At 40.6% G+C, this 25,754-nt stretch overlaps 2 protein-coding genes across 7 annotated transcripts in view; one reads left to right on the top strand and one right to left on the bottom strand.

Moving 5' to 3' along the window:
• Positions 1–12,786, bottom strand: part of SGTB (small glutamine rich tetratricopeptide repeat containing beta) — a 37,905-nt gene extending 25,119 nt beyond the window's left edge. For 3 of the 4 annotated variants that reach the window (XM_034773488.1, XM_034773486.1, XM_034773490.1), the window contains exons 1-4: positions 12,658–12,786; positions 11,050–11,171; positions 4,633–4,736; positions 3,723–3,792 (exon numbers count right to left, since the gene is read on the bottom strand). In XM_034773488.1, coding sequence (XP_034629379.1) covers positions 3,723–3,792; positions 4,633–4,736; positions 11,050–11,149 — 274 coding nt within the window. In that variant the 5' untranslated portion in view covers positions 11,150–11,171; positions 12,658–12,786. Of the gene's footprint in view, positions 1–3,722; positions 3,793–4,632; positions 4,737–11,049; positions 11,172–12,402; positions 12,483–12,657 lie in introns of those variants that run through there. The other variant, XM_034773487.1, reaches the window with a different exon arrangement.
• Positions 12,764–25,754, top strand: part of NLN (neurolysin) — a 51,067-nt gene continuing 38,076 nt past the window's right edge. For 2 of the 3 annotated variants that reach the window (XM_034773475.1, XM_034773476.1), the window contains exons 1-2: positions 12,766–12,940; positions 24,731–24,987. In XM_034773475.1, the coding sequence (XP_034629366.1) occupies positions 12,900–12,940; positions 24,731–24,987 (298 nt within the window). In that variant the 5' untranslated portion in view covers positions 12,766–12,899. Of the gene's footprint in view, positions 13,026–24,730; positions 24,988–25,754 lie in introns of all 3 variants that reach the window. The other variant, XM_034773477.1, reaches the window with a different exon arrangement.

Consider the following 25,754-nt stretch of genomic DNA (forward strand, 5'->3'; position numbering starts at 1 on the left):
TGAAGACACTGAGGACATATATACCACAAGTGCCATAAGATGACTCAGATGCAGAAGTATTCACCAACACCTCAGCAGATGCATCACTAGTCAACACTGAGGAGACTAAAAATGTTATGCAGCCAGGAAAGGAAAACCACCAAGCAGCACTAGCACAGTAAAAGGAAAAAGGACCCTGCCTTACTTTTCTCCCCATCCCTTGTACCATGTCTAGCAGCAGTACATAATCCCACTCAGGCAGGGAAAAAGCTCAGATTTAACAGGAAGAGACTAACAAAACTTTAAGTCCTGGCAAATGGGCCAAGGTAAGAGAAGGAACACAGCAAAGAAAGTATGAAGGAAGAAGAGTATCCTACAAAGTGTAGAGAGAGTACAGGGAGCTGACATGCTCCAGAAGGCGCTGAGTCCTCTCCATGCAGGACACATGGCTGAATGAGGAAGATCCTTCGGTCTCCGCCATTGGCAGTGAAGGAACCAACATTCCAAATTAACAGAACCATACAGATTTTTCAACTCTGTTATAACTGATACACAATGAGGTTACTCGTGGCAATATAGTATGAAAGGTTGAATCCTAAATATTTCACATATTAGCAAAGTCACTTCCATTTGGAAGGAATGCATAATCTTCACAGAACCAGGTGTAAGTGTAACAGAGAGTAGAGTCTAGTAACGTAGCTAATGGATCACAAATTAATTTCAACAATAGTGTAGTTTGAAATAAATGACAAGCCTAGGTGACATTTCACTAACTTTTCAGCTAGTTGGTAAATTCTCTCTTTAGTATTGGAGGTGAGTCAACAGGTTGCTATGGATGCATAGACTGGGCAGGTCCATCCAGTGTGGCTGCAGCTGTGACCGAGATAGACCCTGCAGAGGGGCAGTTCTCATCTCAGACAATTAGTGAAAACAGCTAAGTATGTTTCTGTGTTTCATAGATTACAAAACAGAAGGGAACATTGTGATGATCTTATCTGCCCTCCTACATAACACAGATCATGGCACTTCCCCAAAATAATCCCTAGAGCACAGTTTTTAGCAAAACATCCAATATTGATTTACAAATTGTCTGTGAGAGAGAATCTACCATGACTGTTGGTAAATTATTCCAGTGGTTAATTACTCACTGTTAAATTCACACCTTGTTTCCAGTATGAATTTGTCAAGCTTCAACTTACAGCTACTGGATCATGTTAAACCTTCTCTGCTAGATTGAAGAGCCCATTATTAAATATTTGTTCCCCATGTAGATACTTATTAGGAATGTAAAATGTTAACCAGTAAGCATTAGTCTTAGTGGTTAACCCACCTTAACCATTAACCCCCGGGCCGGCCCACCTGCCAACCCCAGCAGCCCCGCGCTGGCCGGCCGGATCAGCCCCAGCCAGCCAAACCCAACCCCAGCCACGTCGGCTGGCCAGAGCAGCCCCAGCTGTGCTGGCCAGCCGAACCCGACCCCAGCCCCCCTCCCTTTAATCGATTAACCGTTTAAATGAAATATTTTAATCATTTAAATGGTTAACTTTTTAAATGATATTTACATCCCTAATACTTATAAACTGTAACCAAATCACCCCTTAACCTTCTGTAAGCTAACTAGATAGACTCAAAAGGCTCAATCGTTGTAAGGCATGCTTTCTAATCCTTGAATCATTCTCGTGGCGCTTCTCTGAACCTTCTCCAATTTAACAACATTCTTCTTGAATTGTAGGCATCAGAATTGGGCACAGTATTCCAGCAACAGTCACACCAGTGCCAAATACAGAGGTAAAATAACCTCTCTACTCCTGAGATTCCCATTTATGCATCCCAGGATCTCATTCGCTCTTTTGGCCACAGTCTCTCACTGGGCACTCACGTTCAGCTGATTATCCACCACAACCCCCAAATCTTTTTCAGAGGCACTGCATCCCAGAGCCTCACTGAACACTGACAAATGCATAACTGGAAAGCAGTCTGTCTTACCTCTGGATTAGTATAGTTAAAATAGGTATTAGTGTTATAAGAATGTGCTTAGTGTTTAGACTTAATGGAATACTGAATGTATTAATCCTAATTATAATATCTGTATCCCATAGTATAAAGTTATATTGAGTGTTAGCATCGTAAACCTCTAATTGTGTAACCTACCAAAGAGGAAAAGAAGCATTAATTAAGGTAAAGTGCTCGTTCTTCACATAAGATGGCCCACTGTAGACAAATGAGGCATTGTGTAGGACCAAGGGAGAGATACCTTGTTGACTGCATTTCTAATTCCCTCCAGGAAGGGGAAACCTATACATTAACTCACTCCATCAGCTTGGAATCTGGGGAGAAGGGGAGAAAAAATCCCTGACAAGGAGAAACTTGTCTCTTTATGCTGTTTGGTCTCTGAGGGGCAAAGATTTCTAAGCATAAGCAAGAGATCCCCATGCTGCTTGGCATGGGTAGGCCCTAAAGGTCATGTAAAGTTGCTTATTACAGAAACTTATACTACCTTTTTAAAATCTAAGACAGTAACTCATTTGTGAGTGTATGTTTCCTGTTTTAGCCTTCTAAATAATGCTCTTATTTCTTAGTTAATACATCTTTAGTTAATTTATTACAGGATTGACTACAGGAGTTGTCTTTGGTTGAGATTTGAGTACAAATTACCTGGGATAAGTGACTGGTCCTTTAGGATTGAGAGTAACCTGAATATTGTTGTGCTTTTTGGTGTAAAGTTACCATCTATCACATAGTCAGCTTGCCTGGGTGGCAAAATAGACTGAAATGCCCCACGGGACAGTCTGTGATTCCATGGTAAAACTGTTATAGTGCTTTAGGAGTTCAAACTTGTTACTGGGTTGGTGAAATCTAATTATACACCACACAACGAGTTTGGGGCTTCTGCCCTGGCTTTTGACAGTCTGTCCTGAGGCTGGCACTCATGGTCGGGAGCCACTCCAGACAGTATAACTTTTGGTATAGGTGGCAGGATTCATATGTTACAGATCAATTGGATTTATAGATCATAATCCAGAGCTATTAAAAGTTAAAACTTGATATTGAGAGTGTTTAAAGGTTAAAGAATAGACACAATGAGTAGACCACAGTCATATTATGGTCTTGAGACAAAAGACCTTGAAACGTTATGTAAGGAGAGGGGAATATCCAATAAACAGAAAACCCCAGATCAGGAGCTAAGCACCCGCCTGCCCCAGATGCCATGGAGATTGCTGCAGTGGAACTGGCTCTACTGCTTGTAGTGGGCAGCCCAGGGAGAACGTAAGCCCCAGAGACGGATGGTGGACCCCCAGATCAAGGAGATCAAAGAAACCGAAGAGGCTGAGGAGACAGCCCACCACAGATGCATGGAACAACTAGAAGCTCAATATAGAACTCACACATTACAGCTCAAAGTACTGGAGCAATAAAAGGAGTTTCCTCAACCAGTTTGGGGTTTCTGCCCTGCTTTTTGACAGTCTCCCCTGAGGTTGGCACTCACGGTCATGAGCTACTCCAGACAGGACCGGCGCAACCATTAGGCGACCTAGGCGGTCACCTAGGATGCTAACATTTGGGGCGCGGCGGCCGGATCTTCGGCCGCCCCGGTCGTCAGCAGTATTTCGGGGGTGGGACCTTCCACCGCCTCTGTTGGGGGCGGCATTTCGGGGGTGGGACCTTCCGCCGCCTAGGATGGCTAAAGAGCTGGCGGCGCTCCAGACTCCATTCAGTGTGACACATCCTTATCAATTACACACCTTCATCCTTCAGCTGGTCAGCCTTTTCAATATCTTCTGGCAATGAATCGGAGAGAGGCAACATGTCATTCTACATTTAAAAAAAAAAAAAAATCAAAAACAAATAACTAGAAGTATATTCTGATTCAGGTGTAGGCCCTGGCTACATTAATGGCTTCTTCCTCAACCTTCATCCTGAAAGGGGTTGTGTAAACACAGATACCTTTTAGTGATTGCACCATTAGGCCTTAAGTCAGCAAGGGATCATACCATTTCTGTAATACACACTAGACCAAGATAGTTGTCTGTTCCCACTTAAAATCTTACAGCAATATCCCCCTGCCCCAGTAAAGGGGGAAGAAGGGGGGATTTAGTATGACTTCTGATATCCCCATTTTCTTCCTCCCAAGTTTTCTCTCTGCTTTCCTGGCGCCAACAGTATTCTTCCTATGTTGGACACCTTTGAATTTTAAAAGTATAGCTTTTAGTTTTACCTAAACTGGTGGTGTGGCATGCTTTAAGAGACTACATTTTCTGCATGGGAGGGGATATGCACTGGAGCTGGGGGCAGAGGGACCAGGAAGCTGTGGATGACCTCAATCAGTTTCTCGTCAACTGTCTTTGGAATTGCAAAATGCTTAAGTGTCACTGAGGGCAAGTATCCTTCATGATAGAAAGGAGCCCATTGTTTTTAGTAACATATTTTACATGGGTTATCTTTGCCTTGACTGAATTTATGTCCTGTCAGAGTCCAAAAACTATCCTGTTCTCCTATCTATTACAGGAATTTCACTTGAATATAATTTTTATCAAGTTTCCACATTGTTTTGACGTATATAACATTTTAAGATTCCACACCATAGTCACAATCTTACTTTATCATTAGTCTAATTATCAATTTTAAGTCTAAAAGACTAAAATCAATTCTTACCTTGTGAAAAGAATTTGAGAACATTTCTGTCAACTGTTGTGGCACTGCAAGATGCGTATCTTCTAGGCTAATCTTAAAAACAGTCTCCAAACACTGAATTGCAACTTCAAAGAAAAGAAAGCAAGATTAAAAAAAAAAAATCACTATTTTCTCAATAGAAATGTGTAAATAAAACTAAAAATAAATAAGGCAAAAGTACACTTCCTGACATATTTATTGGCTAATTAAGCCTAAAAACAAAAGGCAGTTCTTTGGAGAAGTTCCCCTAATGGAAAGAAAAAATAACCTATTTAGTCTCTACTAGTCAACTTTGCACAGCAATAGAGGCACAAGCTCTTTAGTGTTTATATATTGAGAACTTAGCCACCAAACTTAATTCCTGATCCAGACACACTTTTTTTAATACTCACTTTTTTTTTTCATTTCATTTTTGACCTACAGTGACTAAATTTAAAAACAAAAGATAAAACAGCACATATTATGTAATGTAGATATATATGCTAGCTACACATAAAAAACTGCTATTTTTATAATTGTCTACTACATATAAAGCCTGAAAGCAACACATTTATGACATTATGTGTAACACAAAAGATGGGCCAATTCTAAACTGAAATATCTAAGTAATAATTACTGTTTTCAAATGTGTACAATTTACTTTGCAAACAAAAGATTTTTTCTAATAGCTGCTTTATTAATCATAGGCTCTCATCCTGCAAAGGAATCCACCTGTGAAATCCCTTGCACTCACACAAAGTCCACTGATGCCCAAGCCTAAGGATCCACATGAGCAGATCCCTTCCCAGGATCAGAGGGCCCCAATCCTCCAAACATTTAAGCAAATTCATAACTTTACTCATGTAAGCAGTTCCAATGATGTATATAGGACTGCACATGAGTGACACGCTTAAGTGTTTGTAGACACAGTCATAGATTGTAATCTTTATATATAGCTTAGAGAGGGTGTCTAATTCATGTATCTTAAGGTTATGGGGCAAGTATTCAACACATTTTGTGGGAATCCAGCAGCATGACTCCCATTAAGGTGCTGCTAGTTTTAGACTCAAAACTGAAAAATGGTATGAAATGTTTTTAAAAAAACCCGATGTGAATAGAAACTTATTCCTACATTTTCTTTTTAATTTAATAAAAACAGGGTGGTTGTTTTTTTTTTTTTTTTAAATGTAAACCAGAGATAACCTCAAGAAACTAAATTCAAATCAGGGTCTGAACTTCCCAAAAGTTCAGGGTGCATCAGGATCATGGGTGTTGAGGGTCCATTCTAATTTTAACATTCAGATGTGGCATTGTGAATCTGAACAATGATGATAATGAGCTAGTGCAGGGGAATCTGAAAGTAAAATCTACTAAAAATTAACAATAACGGATGTTAAGGAGTCTATTTTTTATTGTCCCAACTGAGATAAATGCAAAAAGTAAATACCCAGCATAAATGGTAAAATGTAAAATAGATTTATTTAATTATTTCAGTCTTGATAACATACAGTAAGTTATAAGTAACAAAAGTAAGTAAAATTCTTACATATTTTATGCTGACAATGACTCTTTAATATTGATTGGGTACATGGCTAATTATTAACACTGCACAGAAAGTTTGCTTCTGTGTTATGTAATGTTAACCAGGTTCTGTGCCATTCAGTAAAAAACAATTCAGGGTCTGAGTTAAATTCCCTCTCTTCCTTGCACTAGACCTCCATGACAAGAAACTTAATTGTGGTAAACTGAATATTGATTTTAGCCTCTTAATGAAGATCTAGGGGTGAGTTGGTGACTTTCAAACCATTTTATTTGTGACCTAAATTCAAATCTTATCTTCTGAGGTGAAAGACAAGTAAAATATCCCACTGCATTTCCATGGTGTACATATTCTGTGGAAAACTACATGCACAATTCCATTAACAATAAGTGAATGATATTAATAGTACTTTTACAATGCCTGTCAGAGAATCAATGGAATAGGGTATCCAGTTTCTCTTGACAATTTACTATGAAGTATATATACTGTCATATATAAATGCTATATACTGTCATATATAAATGCTAAATTTAGGCTTTCCCTTGGAGAGTATCTCAGCAACCTATCTGTGACAGTGCTGAGTCATGACAGACAAATCAGCACTCTGATCACTGTAGCCTCAATTAGTTTCCCCAGAAATGGCTGATTGAGGAAATTGGGAGGAATCAGAGGGGGAGGCTGGGTGAGTTAAGGAATTAACTAGTGCATCAGCTGACTAGCGTGATAAAAGCTAGGAAGTGTTGTGGGGAGGACAGGAGTAGCTATACCCAGATTGAAGGTGATCCCAAGGAAGCAAGACCTCTCTGCCTCTCAGAGCCCTGATGAATAGGGACTGATGGTCATAGGAATTAGGACTCTTGTTTTGCATTGTACAGATGTCGGTGGAGGGGGCTTGACTAAGTTTTCCTTTAGTGTCCACTCAGTATGAGAGTCTGAGCAGTTCCTGGGGTGGCCACGGATGCGGGGAAATGACACACATTCCATCACACTTATTTTTACCCTCAGGCAACCCCTGTTCTAAATGCCTCACCTCATTTTTAACTCAGCCTAAGAACAGAAACTATAGTTTAAAACACTTAAATATTTTAATTTTCACTCTTCTCACTTTTGGGGGGAAAATGCATTAAGTCTATGTGATGACTCCTAGCCCCTCATCTTGTTTGTTTCTGTTCGGGGAAGTGGGGAAGAGAACTCTCAACTCTAACAGATCAAATTATGCTTATATAAAATATTCTGGATGTATTACTACTATTAATATTAGAATAAATTTCCATGGTAGAAATAACTGGCTCATATATTACAGTGAGCTCACACAATTCCCATTTAACTGGAAAATTAACACAATCTGGGTCTTTATAATTCCTCTGCCACGATTTTAACAAATGTTAGTACCCTTATGGGATAAATCAATTAAATAGACTTTTTCTTCCCACAGGATGATAGTCTCCTGCTATTATGTAAATGGCAAGCCAAAACAAAAGACTTTATTAAAAATAAATGTGGAGCCAAAGCACAAATATTTATTTTTAAAATGGGAGAGAGTGATCCTTTGACAATGTATAATTTTTTAATATACTAGGCAACTGAGGTGAAACCTTAACCCCACTGACATCAAAATGGAGCCAGGATTTCACTCCAATTATATACAGTAGTTGCAATAATTTGTCTGAAGGATATCTGTATGGAATAAACGCCACTTGCTCTCTATCCCACTATCACACTCCTGCTATCTGACTGTCACTGGCAAATTAATTCACCCCAGAGCAGAGGGCTAGGCAAGGTCCTCCACACCAATTAAGCCCTCAGTGAAATTCACCTTGATTCACAGGACCAGTGCAAGGACCTCTGCTTTACCTAAACCACAGGCTTTGCGGTGGTGGCACTTACTAGAATCAATCCCTTCTTACACTACCTGTTGGTGCAGTGTGCAAGGGGTCACAGATTCCAAGGACAGAAGGGACCACTGTCATAATCTAGTCTGACCTCATGTAATAATTGGTAATAAAACTTCCCTAAAATAATTCCAGTTTGAACTACACACTGATCCCACATAGGTTGGTGCTGAAGACAGCAATGAAGTGTAGATGCTGGAATGGCCAACAGAAGAGCAAAAGCAGCCATTTAAACAAACTGCATAAATGAGGTGGAAGGACTGAAGCTACTAATGCATACGCTGGAGAATCAGGTGCAAGAGAACTATCTATTCTATTCGGGCTTTTGTACTGTGCTCATCACCATAGTTTCTGAGCACCTTCCAGTCATGCATTATGTGGCTGTTTTTCTCTCATTCTCTCCCCAGAAGGAGAAGCATGTGTAATGGAGAGTCTTGTTTTTGGTAAGGTTTTATTTGTTTTAAATACATATATCTGTTGCTATGTGTTTGCATTAGAGGAAGTAAGATCAAAGAAATGCACCTTGCACTCAGAGCAGAAAGTATTGAGGTTTGTGTTGTTGTTAGTTTTTGGGAGAGTTCATTCCAGTCTCAGGCCATTCCTCACCCACACATGAAAGTTCTGTCTCACACACAGATTAGCTTTACTCTTGCTGTTGAGAGTTCCATTGTACCAGAGGAGTTGTCAACCACAGACTTTGTCCTGGCTGCACAGCAGATCCAGACCCTGCAAATGGCAGGGTGTGTGTCACCGCCCCAGTTCACCCTCTGATTTCTGTTTATGCAGCTGAGTGAATTCCACAAATGAAACATGCAAATGAGCAGTCCTTCTACACTGCGGTGAACTTCACCTATAGTCTGATATACTTGTATGCTTCAGCCAATCAGAGTACATTTTATCAACAGAAGGTGGCTTTGAAAAGCATGCTGTACTTTTATTTTGATAAAGTCTTCAACTGGTTGGTTGTTGTTTTTTTGTATAGTTTGTTTGGTATTTGATAGTTAACAATTATACAATGCTTTACAATCCCACAGCACATTGTAAGGTACATAGAGTACCCATGTACTTCATGGACCAAATTCTTCCCTCACAGTCTTGTTGGGAGCTATGTTCACACATTCACGGGCAAGATTTGGCTTGACATTTATTTCACATAAAATAAAGTTAACTTCTATAGCTAAAAAAGGATCAGCTATGCAAATTGGTTGGCAAAGATGCTGTATATTGTATAATGCAACATATGGTACCATATTTTTGGCAACATAAAACTCTAAAATTAGGACTTCACTTCTCTGTTAAAATATGCTCAATTGTGGGAGTGTTCAATTTTATCTTTGTGCGTTTACATACCATTAAAAGTATTATAATCCACTTTTGTTTAGAAAATAAATCTCTATGAAAATTGTAGTTCGTTTGTCACAGGGCGACTCTAGCCAACATCTGTGTCAAATAAGTGATCAATTAACCCTTCTTAGTTATAAACCATCAACATTTATCAGTATTTTATTTAAAAACACTATGAATACAAAAATCCTACTTCATAATTTTATTTCTAAAAGTGTGGCCTTTTTATCAATTGGAAATAAGTTTCTCAACAGATATTGGGATATTTTAAATTAATATAGTTGTTCATCACATATCAAATACACTGACTATTTCAGCTTTTGTTGTTAAACTGCATCTTTAAAATTTTTTAAAAACAGTCTAGACAACACAATCTCTCTTTCCTGTCCACATTAGTGAACAACTGTGTTACACACATCCAGTTCAGTAGAAACCATACTTCAAACCACATTTACACAAACAGGGAATCTGTGATTGAATGATATGTTTAAACATGGCACAAGAAGAGTGCACACTACACCAGGTTCTAAAAAAATGTAAAGAGTCAGCAGGGAAGGAGTTAACCATATTAAAAACTTTGGTAAAGGCATGTCTGCATGGGGGCACTCAGGAAAATTAAGGTGAATCAACTAAAAGTGTGAAGTTAATGCCTATAAATTAAAGCATGTTAAACCCCCATTTGGATGTTCTTGCTCAGGAGTAAAGTGGTCTCAGTTTGCTGTAACTTAATCTTCCTTTGCCAAGACAAAAATATACCTATCAAGAATCCTTACCACTATGTGATACTTGGAATCACTAATAACAGCCCTCTTCAGCATTACTGCTCTTACAATAAAATATATTTGTCAAGACATATAAATGGTGCATTCTCTGAGCATTCACTCTGAGAGGCACTAGCCTGCCCTCAAATAGTACGTGGAGCTCCTATCAATATTAACAAGAGCTTTTCATATGCATCAAGGTAGAATATGGCTGTTCATGATTTAGCCGCTGCGCCCCCCCCAACCCCCGCTTGCCAATACAGATGCTGTTGACAGAAGTGTTGTTCTTCATTGTGTTATCCATAGATTATAGCACATATGAAAAGTCGAGGGAAACTAGGCATGAAAATTGAGTGAGACAAGAGCCAGTCCACATCATCCCGCCAGTAGTTGTGACTATGGCATTATCTAATTTAAATCCTTAGCATAATAGAAAGTGCCATTTGCTCAGATATAAGACAATGCAGGGCCAATAACTTTAGGACCTCTTCAAATTTACAGATTTTAGAAATAAGAATCTTGCAGACATGTAAAATTTCAATCTATTTCAGGAATGAAGTTGTTTTTCCTTTAATAACAAAAATTCTAAAACATTTCACAAAGTTCTTCAGGTTTTGTGAAACTCCAAACTTCTCCCATTCCTAGTCCAAAATTGGCAACTTTCTTTGGTAATAGATAAACTGACAGAGAGACTATTGGAATCTAAAGGATAAGGATATAAGGATATAAATTGTTCAAATAATAATAATATCTTCCTGACATACAAGAAACAAAATACAATAAGACAACATAAATAATTAATATAGTTCATTCACATTGCTTTTTTGTCATGATGTATATGTCAACCAACCTAGCATACAGATATGTGGCCTTCAGTATTTACCTTCTAAGCTTTCTTGTTCATCTGAAGTGAAAGTATCCAGCTGACTCTGTTCTCTCAAGAAATGGATGACGGCATATACTAGGTGTTTGACTGATGACATTTTAGAAGCTTATGAACTTCACCTAAATTATAAAAATATTCAGAGAAATATCAAGACCATAAGAATGGTACTTTAGGGCCAATCCCTGAATACTCTGCCCACCCCAAAGTCCCATTAACTTCACTAGGAATTCTGGATGTATAAGATATGCAGCAATAGATCTTCATCAAAAAGCATCTCAAGAAGAGTATCACTGGACATTTATTTATTTCAATAAGATTCATAAATCATAAGACCAGAAAGGACCATTGTGGTCATCCAGTAGGACCACCTGCATAAAACATAGGACTTCCTTGAATTAATTCCTGAAGGAGTTCATAAAAGTTCGTTATGGATAATTTAGTAAATTAATTTTGCTCAAAGATATAGTTTTGATTTAATTTCTAAAGCACATACAACTGGAAGCAGGAATACTCACTCAAATCAAAAGCAATTTAAAAGTACATGGATAGATGTCTCACCACTGGCATAATTAAACACTTCCATTTTCTCTTTAGACTGAAAACTAAAACACTGTGACCTCAGTGCAAACTTGTGATTAGTGACATGCTGCTGACTCAGCCTGATTTGCATTCAGCATCTATTAGGAGTTACATAACTTCTCTTTGGGAGGAAAATTAGTTCCAACTTTTTCTGAGTTTTTTTCCTAAACTAGTAAACAAAATTTATTTTTGAAAAAGAGCCGTGTTTAACTATGCTCTAGAAAAAGATCTTAGATTTAACATATAGTCGAAAGGCTACTACACCTGTAAAAAGCATCTTTGTTTATAGAATACTGGTTATACTATAGATGTGGTTCAACCATCTTAAGCAGCCATTCAGGAGGCTAGGAGAAGTGGGTTGCCTATTAGAGGTGATGTGTAAGTAATAATCTTACAAAATATACCGGACATTTTGACCCTACTTTCAAGTGATCCTTTGAAAGAAGAGGTATGCAGTAGAGCAGGTTTCACTGTATAAGGTACAGCAAAGATCACAATAATATACACTCATAGGTATCTAAATAATTGAAGACATATATAATACACGCATTCTAAAATTCATTGTCCGTTAGCTTTTGCCTTTTTCTATGGTTCACTACGTGCACTGACATGCTGTATACTAGATTTGACAGGCTCCCCCAGTCCAAGGCATCGCAACAAGCTCAGCGGTGTCAGGCACCAGCCAAGCCTGCCCATGTTCAGCCCCAGGAGCTCCTTGGCAACCCACTCAATCGCGAAACTAGTCAATCTGGCCGAAATGGCTTTTCTCACCCATCTGCTCTGCCCCAGCTCAGGGTGTGGTGCCCGGGTCCGGAGCGGGTGGTGGCGGCTGCCCCCCGGGAGACCCTCCCCTGGCACTGCCTCGAACGGGGAAGGAGGCACAAGAGATGCCCTGCTGCACCCTCCCCTCTCACAGAGACACCGGGAAGAGCCCGATTCCCCCAGGCGGCGGCATTATCCCCGCTGCGACACGGGAGCGCCCAGAGCCACCGCACTGAGGATGGAGGGTGGCGGCGGAACCCTTACCGTGCAAGGGGCGAGAAGCCCGGCCGGAGCAGGGCTGGCTACTGCAGGGTTCCCCTGTCCGGATGCTCTCTCCCCACGGCGCTGGCAGAGGAGCTCCGTGGTTGCCGCGCAGGGCGGGGGGAGGCGCGGCTGGCGGAAGTGGATGCGCAGCTCAGCGGAGCCGCCACTTGTCCGCGGGCACATGGTAGCGGAGCGTGCGCCTGGGCTCGGGCGCCCCTAGCAGCTGCAGCCCCGCCGCCCCCATGTTCTCCCTGTGCAGCGCTGCGGGCCGAGCGGTCAGCAGGTAGTGTCGGGGGCCCGACAGCCGCTGTGACTGCGGCGGGGGGAGAGTCTCGGGCTGCTGCGGGGCCCGCAGTGGCTACGCTACGGTGGGTGGGGAATGTCTGAGGGGCCGGTGGGGATGGGGGTGTCGGGCTGGACAAGGGTGACTACGGTGTGGGGGGGTAGTTGAGGGGTCGGTGGGGATGAGGATGTCGAGCTGGAAAAGGGCGCCCCCTGCCCGCCGAACCCCCCTGCCCTAAACCCCTTTCTCACTGAGGAGGGCGTGTCCTGCCCTCCGTCCCTTTATGCGGGCGGGTCATCCCTTTCCTGCACACCTCCCCCCAGCGGCGACCCTGGCCCCAAGCCGCTCCCCAACGCGGGGGGAGTCTCTGCTTGTCCCCTGTGAGGTAGGCTGCGAGCTGGCTTCCAGTCAGCTCAGGAGAGAAAAAATCTGGTTCCCTCTAAAGCGGTTAGATTTGCGTGTGATAGTTTTCCCAGGGCATGTTCAGAGGCCCCAGATGAGAAATACCAGGAAAATAATAGTGCAGGAAACGTTAAACCACGTGGGATTGCTTCCTTCAACATGTCAGACTTTCTACAGCCTGATAAAACCCTTGCTATTTACAGCACCCTCACGTGCAGTATCGATCAGACCAGGTCTCTGCCTTGAAATTCTTGCAGTCTAGTTAGTTCCAGACCTGTAGCAACAGAAGTGGGCAAGGAAACAATGGAGTGGAGATACGGAGGAAGGATGGGGTAGGAGCAGTAAGATATTTTCAGCAAAGGCATGAGTACAGCCAGATGGAGCAATTTGTAATTTTATATATTAAAATAAATGTCATTAACTCACTGCAGCTAGTTATAGCAGAAATGGGTCTTCAAGAGGGTTTTAAATGAGAGAAGGGTTGTGTCTTTGTGGGCCAGCTGAGGATAGATGTTCAGTGCTGTGGGGGCAGTGTGAAAAAAGGCATGTAGACTGTTGTGGAAGAAGTAGACAAATGAGGCATTATTTAGGAGTTGAATGAAGGGGAAGGATGGGCAGATCCATGTAGGGCCTTGAAGGTGGGAACAAGAGATCTTCAAGGTGCGGTCAAGAAGCTTGTGTAATGGAGAAAGAAAAGCCAATGGAAGGGTTCACAATGTAAATACTTTGCAGCAATGAGAAAACAAGATATTTGTGTTGAATGGAACTAAATTTGAGTGAAGATGAGAGGTGACCTTTGCAGTAATGGGTATTTAAGAAGTAATGCAAATACTGTGTACATAATACTGCTCTACAGCCAAAATGCTTCTGAAATAAATGTAGTCAAACTTTACTAATTCTGGGTCACTGAGAACGAAAATGATGCTTAAAATTGTTGATTGGCTCTAGTTTTCAAGATATGCTATTGGGTCAGTATATACGACCCTTGACTTGGGAATGGCGGAGGATAAGTGAGTTATAAAGGGAAGGGATCTCAATTTAAACCAGAAATGACTAAAATACATCTTTGACTGGATCTATGAATAAATCTATGACTGGGTTTGGACAGTACTTGCTTTTTAGGCAAAACAATGAATGATGCAATCTGAAGCTGGTATGGCATCATACATGATATGAATTGCATCATGTTATTCCTAGAAGTCATGGATGATGCAATCATAACGAAGCTTACATCACTCTGCTGAACAAATTGCCCTGTATTAGCTCTAGAAATCATACAGTGTCATGCTCTCTTATTTATCAATGTTTGATTTTGCAAAGGGACACATTTCTGTTTAGCCAAAGTGAGCAGAGATGCCTTGTACTTGTGTGAACAGTGCAGATAACTTTTGCTATGTTCGTAGTGAAGTGACTTTTGCATCACAAAAGCGCAGTATAACCACTATGGTTAAGAAAGCCTATCACCTTTATTTTGGCTTCAAAATTGGAGATCAGGAAAGAGGTGGGCCCCACACATATGCTGCAACACTTGTGCAACAAATCTTCGCCAGTGGTTGAACAGGACAAGGAAATCTATGCCTTTTGCAGTGCCAATGATTTGGAGAGAGCCAACAGATCATACCAGCAATTGTTACTTCTGCATGGTGCCTCCAGTTGGGAAAGGTGTGTCAAAGAAGAAAAAGTGGACTGTGCATTATCCAAACATTCCATCAGCTATACTCCCGGTACCCATGGAGAAGGACTGCCGGTTCCTGATGCACCAGAATCATTCTCACTTGAGTCAGACGAGGAAGAGAATGAAACTTCTGGTCCTGAACCATCAATGTCACAGGACCCACATTTTCTCCCATCCTCCTCCTCTGAACCACACCTCATAACAAAAGGTGAACTGAATGACCTTGTCAAGGATTTGGAACTACCCAAGAGTAAGGCAGAGCTGTTGGGCTCCAGACTACAGCAGTGGAATCTCCTGGCAGGTGATGTTAGGGTTTCCATGTTCCGTGACCGTCAAAAGGATCTTGTCCCATTCTTCTTCATGGAAGGTGATCTTGTAGCCTGCAACAACATCGATAGTGTGATAGCAGCCCTCAACATCGTTCACGATCCAGATGAGTGGCGACTGTTCATTGATTCGTCGAAGACGAGTCTTAAAGCTGTTTTACTGCATAATGGCAATGTTTTGCCATCAATTCCAGTTGGTCATGCAGTCCATATGAGGGAAACCTATGACAACATGAAACAACTTTTGAGGTGCATAAATTATGACCAACATCAGTGGCAGCTTTGTGGCGATTTGAAGGTTGTAGTTCTCTTGCTTGGTCTGCAGACTGGATACACAAAGTACTGCTGTTTTCTCTGCAAATGGTATAGTCGTGCAAGAGATTCCCACTACATCAAGAAAGATTGGCCACTCCGACAGTCATTGGAGCCTGGGAGGAAAAGTGTTCAGAATTCACCACTTGTAGAATCAAGGAAGATTTTGTTACTACCCTTACACATCAAGCTGGGTCTGATGAAGAACTTTGTCAAGGCCATTGACAAAACACAAGCAGCTTTCAAGTATCTCCATGGAAAATTTCCAAGGTTAAGTGAAGCTAAGATAAAGGAAGGTGTCTTTGTTGGTCCTCAGATTCGTGAACTTTTTCGAGATGATAAATTTGACCATGCACTGCGTAGCAAGGAAAAGACGGCATGGAAAGCCTTCCAGTTAGTGGCAATAAATTTTCTCGGAAACAACAAGGCAGACAACTACAGGTTGTTGGTGGAAAACCTCCTCCAGGCATACAAAAGCCTTGGTTGCAACATGTCACTAAAGATACATTTTTTGCACTCTCATCTAGATTTTTTTCCACCGAACTGCGGAGCAGTGAGCGGCGAGCGATTTCACCAGGACGTTGCAACAATGGAGAAATGCTATCAGGGCAAATGGAGCCCATCAATGTTTGCAGACTATTGCTGGACAGTGACAAGAGATGCTCCATTTAATGAATACAAGAGACAAGCCAAGAAGCGCCGAGTAGACACTGAATAGGACTAGACTATGTACATAATAGTTTTTTGCCTTTTGTTTCATAATAAATTTTATTTATAACCCTTTTGCTGATTTTTAAAGTGTTACATAAACAGGACAGGTGAAATATTATCATGTAAAGGAACCATAAACCCATGAAAAGACCTAGGTTTACAATTTATGATTAAAACTCTGCTATCTACACAATGTACATAGACATCAAATGTAAAAACTTAAATATCTTAGAAACAGTAGCCAATCAGTTGTTTTAATTGTCATATTTGAATTCAGCACATCAAAATACATAATAAAGAGCACATTTTATCTCTGAAGCAGACGACTTCTCAAAAATTGTAGACTGGGGGGAGGGATAGCTCAGTGGTTTGAGCATTGGGGGGGCCACTTAGGGATCTGGGGCAAAATCAGTACTTGGTCCTGCTAGTGAAGGCAGGGAGCTGGATTTGATGACCTTTCAATGTCCTTTCCAGTTCTAGGAGATAGGATATCGCCATTAATTTTTTAGTGTAATACAAATAATACGTATATTCCTTGCACATTGTCATTGCTATCCCGTCCCAGAGCTCTTGGCTATGTCCACTTATGGTTAAAGGGACACTATCAATTTAGAAATCAAGTTTCTGTCCTAAAAGTATTTACCTGCTATTGTAAGTAGCTCCAAAGGTCACTGTAACTGGGGGAAAAAAAGGTAAAAATGTTTTCTCGGTTTGTGTGTATTTACAGCCCTTTGTGTACAGTCATTTTCACTGTTTTTTACTATGTATAAGCCACTTAGTTTCCCCTGTTGTTTGGATTTTTCAAACTTTTTAAAAAACACTTAAAAAAATTAACTGGCAGAGGGACAGGAAGGGGCGGGCGTGGTACCTGAAACTGCAGGTGGATGCTCTTCCTTTTTAAGAGTTTTAAATTTAGAAGTTTTTATCTCTAATGCTTCACTGTGATTTTTCCGTAAAAACTCACTTTATCTCTTTCATTTCCCTCTCTCCCTCCCCTCCCCCCGGTGGCCCTGCCAATGGTGGGGCACAGCAACATTAAAGTGCTGCTGCAGCAAAGGACCATCCTTAAAGCGCTGCCGTGGCAGCGCTTTAATGTCTCTGCCCCTTTTGCTTCCCCTGTCGGCGGCCCTGCCAGTACAGATCTTACCGGCAGGGCCCCCGACAGGGGAGGCAAAAGGGGTCAGCTGGGTATGGGCAAGTGGCTGTAGGTAAGATAATATGCCTATAGGCCTTTCTTTCTTTAAGCCCTTTTCTCTCTGACAACTGTGTTCCAATGAATGGATAAATAATATTTTGTTTTGAAGAAACTGTTTGGAGTCACCTTAATTTTCATACTGATCACTGCTCCTGAAGGAAAGATTCTAGTAGGGACCAAACCTGTTGGGAAAACAAGAATGGTAAAAAGGGGTGCTGTCACCCAGAGAGCCAGTATAAAAGTGGGGTGAATCATAGGATTCCATTGAGAGAAATGAAGGGGCTGGGCCTATCAATTGAAAGGGGAGCCCACCAAGACACTGAGTGAAGGATCAAAGGGCCAGCTTACCCTGGAACTATGACAAGAGGAAAATACAATTCCTTTTATTTGGCTGCAGATGGAAGAAGGCCTTATTGAAAATAATAAAGCTAGCAAAGGTATTTTATCCAGGAAGTCTGTCCTCTGAGAATGTTCTATAATGAAAAAGGCCAAATTAGTCAAAAATTATTTTAATTCTGTTAACAAAACAAGGAACCGTGAAGTCATTGGGAGATGAAGGGGTGCTCAGCATCTTGCAAGCTTTGGTTCCTTTATGGGAAGGTGTGATGAAGACCAGTATTTCATTTCTTCTTGTCTTTTCCCTATGAGGAAATGTACTGTCTAATTGTTCAAGAGTATCCACAGATTTCTTTTTTGACACTATTTTATATTTAATTTTGTCTGGTTGTTTCGTGGTGACATCACTGGGTTAAATCTTAGGATTTATGTCCGAGGTTCATTCACATATGTTGCTCATTCAGAATCAGTCTGCAGTTACTGAATAGTTATTCTGGAATATATGATTCAGATAGTTGATAAGTCTTTTATATCTTCACTTCACCTCTGGCCAAATTTTATGTTTTCTTTTTCCTTAAAGCTTTTAAAATGGCTTGTCAGGCAAGCCTTTGTGATTGGAAATAAAACTGTAATTTCCCAAGAGTTTTAGGCCTCCAAGAGGGTAAAGATTTTATAAAATTCTGATGTCAACATATGATCTATATTTGGTTCCACAATAGTTTTACATTCATTCTTGTGTTGTTTTGTCTCTCTTTCATAAACTGTTAACTTTCTAGAAAGAAAATATACATATTTAGAAGATCACCTCTGTGTCACCTCTGTAATTTATATATTATTTGTACAATTCTGTCATCCTTAACTCTAAATACATAAAAATCTAGTTTAAATTATTTTATTTACTTTTTACCTGGTCATTTTAACAACTCTAATTAATTGGCTTTATATGTATGTTAAAGGGCCCACAAAGAGCATCAGGGAACTATCACTGCTAACAGCTAAAGATTATCTCCTTTATCTCAGGTGGCAAAAACATTCATTTTTGGAGCTGAGGGACCAGGGTTTTAGTTCGAGGTGTGTGTGTCCGTCCATTGATTCTTTATGCCATATGGCTTTATTTTATAATTAGGGCACTGGAGTTTTTGAGAATTCGTGTTTATTTACAATTTTATGTAGACATCTGAGACGAAATCCTGGGCCTTTGGAAAAGCCCCCATTAACTTCAGTGTGGCCAGGATTTCACCTATAGTGCATTTTTTATTTACATTTTATTTTACATATTCTCACTGTTATCTAAGTAGACATAACATACTCTCTGGTTTACTGAGAGAGATATCAGGATGGGGAGTTACAAAATGTGTTTAAATAGTTCATAGAGGTGCAACCTTTAGTGACTTTGTCACTATAAGTTATATTACACTTCTTTGTCAAGAAAGTTAAAGATATCAGTGTCCCATGTTGTTGTTAGCAAGATACAGTGATCAGTTCAAGCTTTTCTGGAGCATTGTACTCTATACTTGCCCATACAAATGGTTACTTTCTATACCATCAGCTGGAGACTGGAGAAATCAGAGTTGTTACTACTCCAATACTAGATAGTTGCTACTTAGCATTTCTCATTTGTTTTCTGTCTCCAACAGATGTAAACATCCACTTGCTGGCAGTTATAATAATTAGTGCTAGGCTACAGATTTTATTTTTTTGTTACTCAAAGCTGCTGTCTAATGTAATGAGAGAGTTAGGCAGGGCCGGCTCCAGGCACTAGTGTAGGAAGCAGGTGCTTGGGGCAGCCAATTCAAAGGGGTTGCACTCCGTCTGGTATCGGGGCGACACGTCTGGGTCTTTGGTGGGAATTCGGCGGCAGGTCCCTCATTCCCTCTCTTCCTCTTTGAGCTGCTGCCGAAGAGGAAGAGAGGGAGGACCCGCTGCTGAACCGCCGCAGAAGAAGCAGCGTGATTGAGCTGCCGCCGAAGTGCTGCTGCTCTTTTTTTTTTTTTTTTTTTTTGGCTGCTTGGGGCAGCAGAAAAGCTGAAGCCAGCCCTGGAGTTAGGTCACCAGTTCCACCCTTAGGGTGACCAGACAGCAAGTGTGGGAGTGGAGGGTAATAGGCGCTTATATAAAAAAAAGACCCCAAAATTGGGACTGTCCCTATAAAATCAGGACATCTGGTCACCCTATCCACCCTGTAAATTAAAAGTAGTGCTTATCAGTGTTCTGGATCCAGCATTCAAGCCCTCGGGGGGAGATCCAAGTAATTCTATACCCATTTAAACATTTTGCCCAGTGGTTAATTGAGAATGTATCACTGATTGCTGTTTTAGTTACTATGTCAGTGGTTATTCTTGACAAATATATTTGCTCAGTGACATAGCTGATGCGTATTTTATTTGTGTGAATTTCTAAAGTGTTTAACTCCATAATATACTGTATCAGCATTGTATGTAGACTACAGAACGCTCCATCTGAGTGAGTTCCATCTGCATGGGTTTTCCAGAGCCTTGAGCCTGCAGTTAAGAAGATGCACCTTCAGCTCTTTCTACTCTATATCAGGACTCTTTTAGTCAGTGTGCAGGTGATTCTAGTTGTCATAGCGGGGCCCAGAAAGAGAGGTGGTCCTAGAGATTACAGCATTTTATCCTTTAAGGGATTTGATGATTAATTTTCAATCTTGAAATGGACCCACTAGTGTTGGAATGAGGAGCCAATGTAGATGGCAGAGCACCAGTGTACAGTACTGTACTCTTTTGCTTGTCATTTTCAGGGTGGGCTGCTACATTCTTATCTAGACTCAGATAGAATGAGTTTCAGTAGTCCAGCACAGAAGTTACTAATGCCCCAACCTTTGATCTGAGTTATCGTCAGAGAGGAATAAACAAAATTATCTTGCTAGCCATAGATGGAAGAAGGATTGTTGCTATTTGAGTGTTCAGGGTCAGTAATGACTACAGTAGGACCTAAGGCTGATCCACTCTCATGACTATAAGTGGACAAATGCCTTCATCTGAGGGAAAGTTGGTGATGATAAGCTGCCCGTAGAAATGTTTTCTTCTTCCGATTCTCATCATTTTGGTCTTTCCTACATTCAGCTTGAGCCAGCTCTTCTTTATCCATGTGTCAGAGTCAGCAAGTCTCTAACATATGGGCATTGTCACAACTCACAACATTGTCCACCTCTATGTGCTGGTAGAGGAAAAATAAACCTCTTGTCTGAGCTGTGATGAAGGACTTGAATAAACCATGTTCACTAGGAAAAAATAGTCTTCCATTAATACATGTGTGTAAGAATGATGTCCTTATTTATATCTGTACAAAATAATTGACAGTCTAATTGTAGAACCTTTCAACTATAAAGGTGTAACCTTAAAATGGGAGCCCTGCACCCATGCCCTTTTCAAACTGCTTGTATAGTCACCATTTTTCATCCGGGCCACATACACACTACATTATTATGCCAAATTTTATGAGCATTTATATATGTACCAAACTGGTTTTGATACTCCCCAAATAACTATTAACACAGTTACAGTGATTGCTATTAAATAATCAACATTTACCATGAATTGGTATCTGTTAGTAAATGTCACCTTGTAATAGTGACCACTTTACACTTGCACATTTTTAAAAAACTTTAATTATATCTGGGTATTAGTTTGTGCAATTAACATATCAACACATACTGTCTTCATTTGTACCATAAGTTATTTTACTTCATTAGCAGGAGTTAAAAATATTTTAATTACAAAGCCGTGCCATAGAACAATCAGCTTAGTAAATGCAAAGGTTTTAAATCTCCTAGTTGCTTTGTAATCACATTTGCCTGAAGATGTGGGTTAGTCCTACCAAGCTAGTCTTCTGTGTCAGGCAAATCTTGCTTCTCAAAGGCAAACTGGCTTTGAGTTGCTCTCAGTTATCTCTGCTACTACTGCTCAACTCGTGATTGTGTGCACAGGGTCAACATTGTGGTAGAACAGAATGGGTTTCTCTTTTGGCCCTTTTGTTTCCAGTAAATCTTCATCTCATTGTTTGACTTGGTCACAGTTTGTCTGTATGCAGTGTTCTAGCTGTGTTTCCCAGGATATTATAGAAACAAGGTGGGTGAGATAGTATCTTTTATTGGACCAACTTCTGTGGTTGAGGGAGGAAAGCTTTTGAGCTTACACAGAACTCTTCTTCAGGTCAGCTCTTTTTCAGAAGAGCTCTATTAAGCTCAATAACTTGCCTCTCTCACACACAGAAGTTGGTCCAATAAAATATATTATCTCACCCACCTTGTCTCTACAATTTGTCTGGTCCAGCTAAATTTTTTCACTCCCAAGGTCAGTTCCCCCTCAAACTTTGGCTCTGGTTCTTTGCTCCAAAATATGGTCTCTAGCAAATCCTTGTCTCTGATTCTTCCATACTTATGGCTTAGTGCTTGGTTTACTATGCATACTTCATTCTCACTATCTATTAGTATCTAATGTTAGGTTTGTGCAAAATATATGTCCATATTTATGTATTTATAGATAGATATTAACTCTGGGTTTAAGTTGGACATGAGGATTCTGAGTTTTCCTATTAATACACTGCTGTGAATTTTCAGATTACCCCTGTAAAGAATCCTACAGAGTATGATCAAATCTGTGTTCACAAAACAGCACCTCTCCCATGGAGCTGGAAGCAGCTGCATAATTAAACTGATGAGACTCACTCAGCTCCTAGTTAGTTTCACTCATCTACTTCTGATGCAGCTAGGATGTATGTAGGTGTGATTCCCCACTGTCCTGGAGGTGCTCTGGGTAAAGAAAAGATTAACATGGAAGGAGAGAGATGAGACATAAACAGTAGGGTCAAAGAAGGGGAAGAGATGTGGGGGAAAGAATTGATAGAGCAGTTAAAGGAAAGCAAGAGAAATGAACAAAAGGAGAGAGAGCCTGTCTTGAAAATAACAGAAAAACAGGGGGGAAAAGAAGGAGGAGACAACTCTTCCCCCCCCCCCCCCAAAAAAAAAACCCCAAACCCCCACCACCAGCCAACAGGGCCAAAAAAAAAAAAATGCCTGTGATGACTGCTCTACTAACACCGTCCTTTGAGGGAGAGATTTCTCACCTTTCCCAGCCAAATGGGGTAGCACTACATCTGCAGACCCATCAGTATCTTACTCTTCAACTAGAAGAGTACCTTGATCAACTAGAGCAGGGGGTTCCCAGACTTTTTGCTGGCTTGACCCCAATTTAATGAATTATTTCCTCCCAGGATCCCAGACAGTATGGAGGATGCCATTTTGAAGAGCAAAATATTGTGCATGCAAGATCACACTGTACAGAGTAAAGTGGTGTCCTCCACACAGTAGGGATTGCCGTTGCAAGCCACAGTTAGAGGACCGCTGAACTAGAAGGAGGGTTGCTGTGGTATGGGGCTTTGATGTGTGTGGGTGCAGTGGTACAGGGAGAATGGGATGAGTGCTGAAAAATACTGATAAGTGAATAGATTGTAGAATTGGGGCATGGACCAAAACAAAGCATAGAAAAGCAAAGAGATGCACAGAAAACAAAAGGAAAGGAAGAGCATGGAAGAAATTGTGGAGTATGGCAATAATGACAATCATTTGCTCTTATATAGCACTTATCATTGGTTGATCTCAAAGTGCTTAACAAAGGAGGTCAGTGTCATTATCCCCATTTTATAGATATGGAAACGGAGACAGAGAGAGGTAAAGTGATTGTCCCAAGGTCACTCAACTGACCAGTTGCAGAGCTGGGAATGGAACCCAGGTCTCCTGAGTCCCAATTCGGTGGGCTATCCAGCAGGTCATAAATGTGTGAAATGCAATGAAAGGAGAAAAAGACACAGATTCCTGGGGGTGATTGGGAGCAGATGATGGTCAATAACTGAATTTTAGGGATGATATTTTATTTCTTCCTATATTTTGGTGACTCAAAAGAAACTCAGAAAAAACACATACACCCTGAAATTTTGAAATTGCCCCCTCTGCCATTAAACTCCTGAAAAATGGCTGAATCACATAGCTTTGTGTGTGCATTGTCGTATTGGTTAGTGAAAAGGCAGCTGTCAATCCCAGCACTGTAGGGGATTGTAAACTTTTCTGCCTAACCAAGTTTGTAATACAGTTGACTAAATTAATCAGAGTTATTAACTGAACACAAAGGTTGTTTATAGATATGAGAAACCTTCATGCCTTTTCCAGCTACAGAGCAAAACGGTATGAAGTACTCATATGAGATCTGCAACAGTTAAAAGAGTACATTTTGAAGTAAGAGACTATGAGATATTTTGCTCTCATGGCCTGGAACACAGTAGACATTCAATGCAAGTATAAAATTATCCATTTTAATTTACACTTCCATATTAAATGTTTTTACCATTTTGTTTATGTTTCATGTAACTACTAGCCTTCATAACCTAGATTTCACTGCCTATTCTCTTTTCCTTGTCTCAAAATACAAAACACTATTGTCTGTTTCCATGGAGTTTCAGTAACTGGTGTTTTGAATAACAACTCAGTCGTCTAAGAAAAACTGTTTTGTCTATTTTTGCTGAACCAAAAGGTTTCATCTCTGTTTTTGCATACATATTAGATAGCACTCCCTCAATCTAGTAAAGGGGGGAAAAAAGGGCAGACATCTGAATTATTTTAAAATACAGATTTATTTAAATAAAAGTACAACTATTTAGGGTCCTGAAGAGGAAAGGATAGACCTAAAAAGGAATATGTTCTTGTTTCTAAAAATACTGTTTAATAAAAAAAAGTAATGTTCTTTTAAAAAAATAATTCACAATAGACTTTTTGCTTCAATTAGATTCTTAATCTCCTAAATTCATTTTTAAAATTTCAGAGCTGGTGGTCCAAGGCTTTTACTGAGAATGACATTAGGAACAGAAATTACTACCCATCTCCAGGCCTCTTCATATGCAGCATCAGACCGAAACTTTTTGAAATGGGACCTGTCACCAGAGCAAATCAGAACAAGGACAGAAGATCTGATCATGAAAACAAAGCAAGTGTATGACAATGTTGGAATGCTTGATTTTGAAAAAGTAACATATGAGAACACTATGCAGGCTCTGGCCGACATAGAAGTGGAGTATACAGGTGAGTATGTGGAGTCTAATACCTTCCTTCTCTGAATTCATCCTATCCACAAAACAGAGTTCTGGAAGCAATGCAGCAAAAGCAGTTACCACCCGTGAGTCTGATCTGTGCCCTTCACGGCTAGAGAAAGTGGAGATCTCAGAAGTGATATCCATTCATATTCATTTTGACCTCGCCACAGTATTTGTTATGATTAGCCATGAAATTCTGCGGCCCAGCCTTAGAGACATGGCAAGGGTTAGCAAGACTATGCTGATATTGCTTCGCTCATTTCTCTCAGACTACATCGAGAGAGCATGATGGGCATATGCTCCTCCACTTTCGAAGTCCTCACCTGTGAAATCTCAGTGACCCATCCTGTTCTTGTCAGTGACTGCATGGAGCCACTTGGGGGCACTGTGCAACAGCATGGACTAAAATGTCTAGAGTACACATATGACGTCCAGCTTTACAATTACTTTCACATCATACATAAAAAGCACTTTCCTTCAGCCATTTGAGGACCTGTCTGAGACCAGTATCTGAAGTTAGATCAGGTGACTGATGTGATGCTAGTCGGGGGAGGGAAGCATTTCAGAGAACTCATGTTCTAACATCCTCCTCCAGTGAGGGCATCTGCTCTGTATTAAGTCTGTAGCCTTACCCTTCTCTTAGACTCTTCACAGCTTCTGTGCACCAAGTAACCATGACTATGGTTATTATACCCCTTTCCCGTTACCGCCGGCAAGAAGACTGTCGTGAACAATCTTGATCCAAACAGCCTCCTG

The sequence above is a fragment of the Trachemys scripta genome, chromosome 6 (assembly GCF_013100865.1).
Source record: "Trachemys scripta elegans isolate TJP31775 chromosome 6, CAS_Tse_1.0, whole genome shotgun sequence".
NCBI classification, from domain to species: Eukaryota; Metazoa; Chordata; order Testudines; family Emydidae; genus Trachemys; species Trachemys scripta.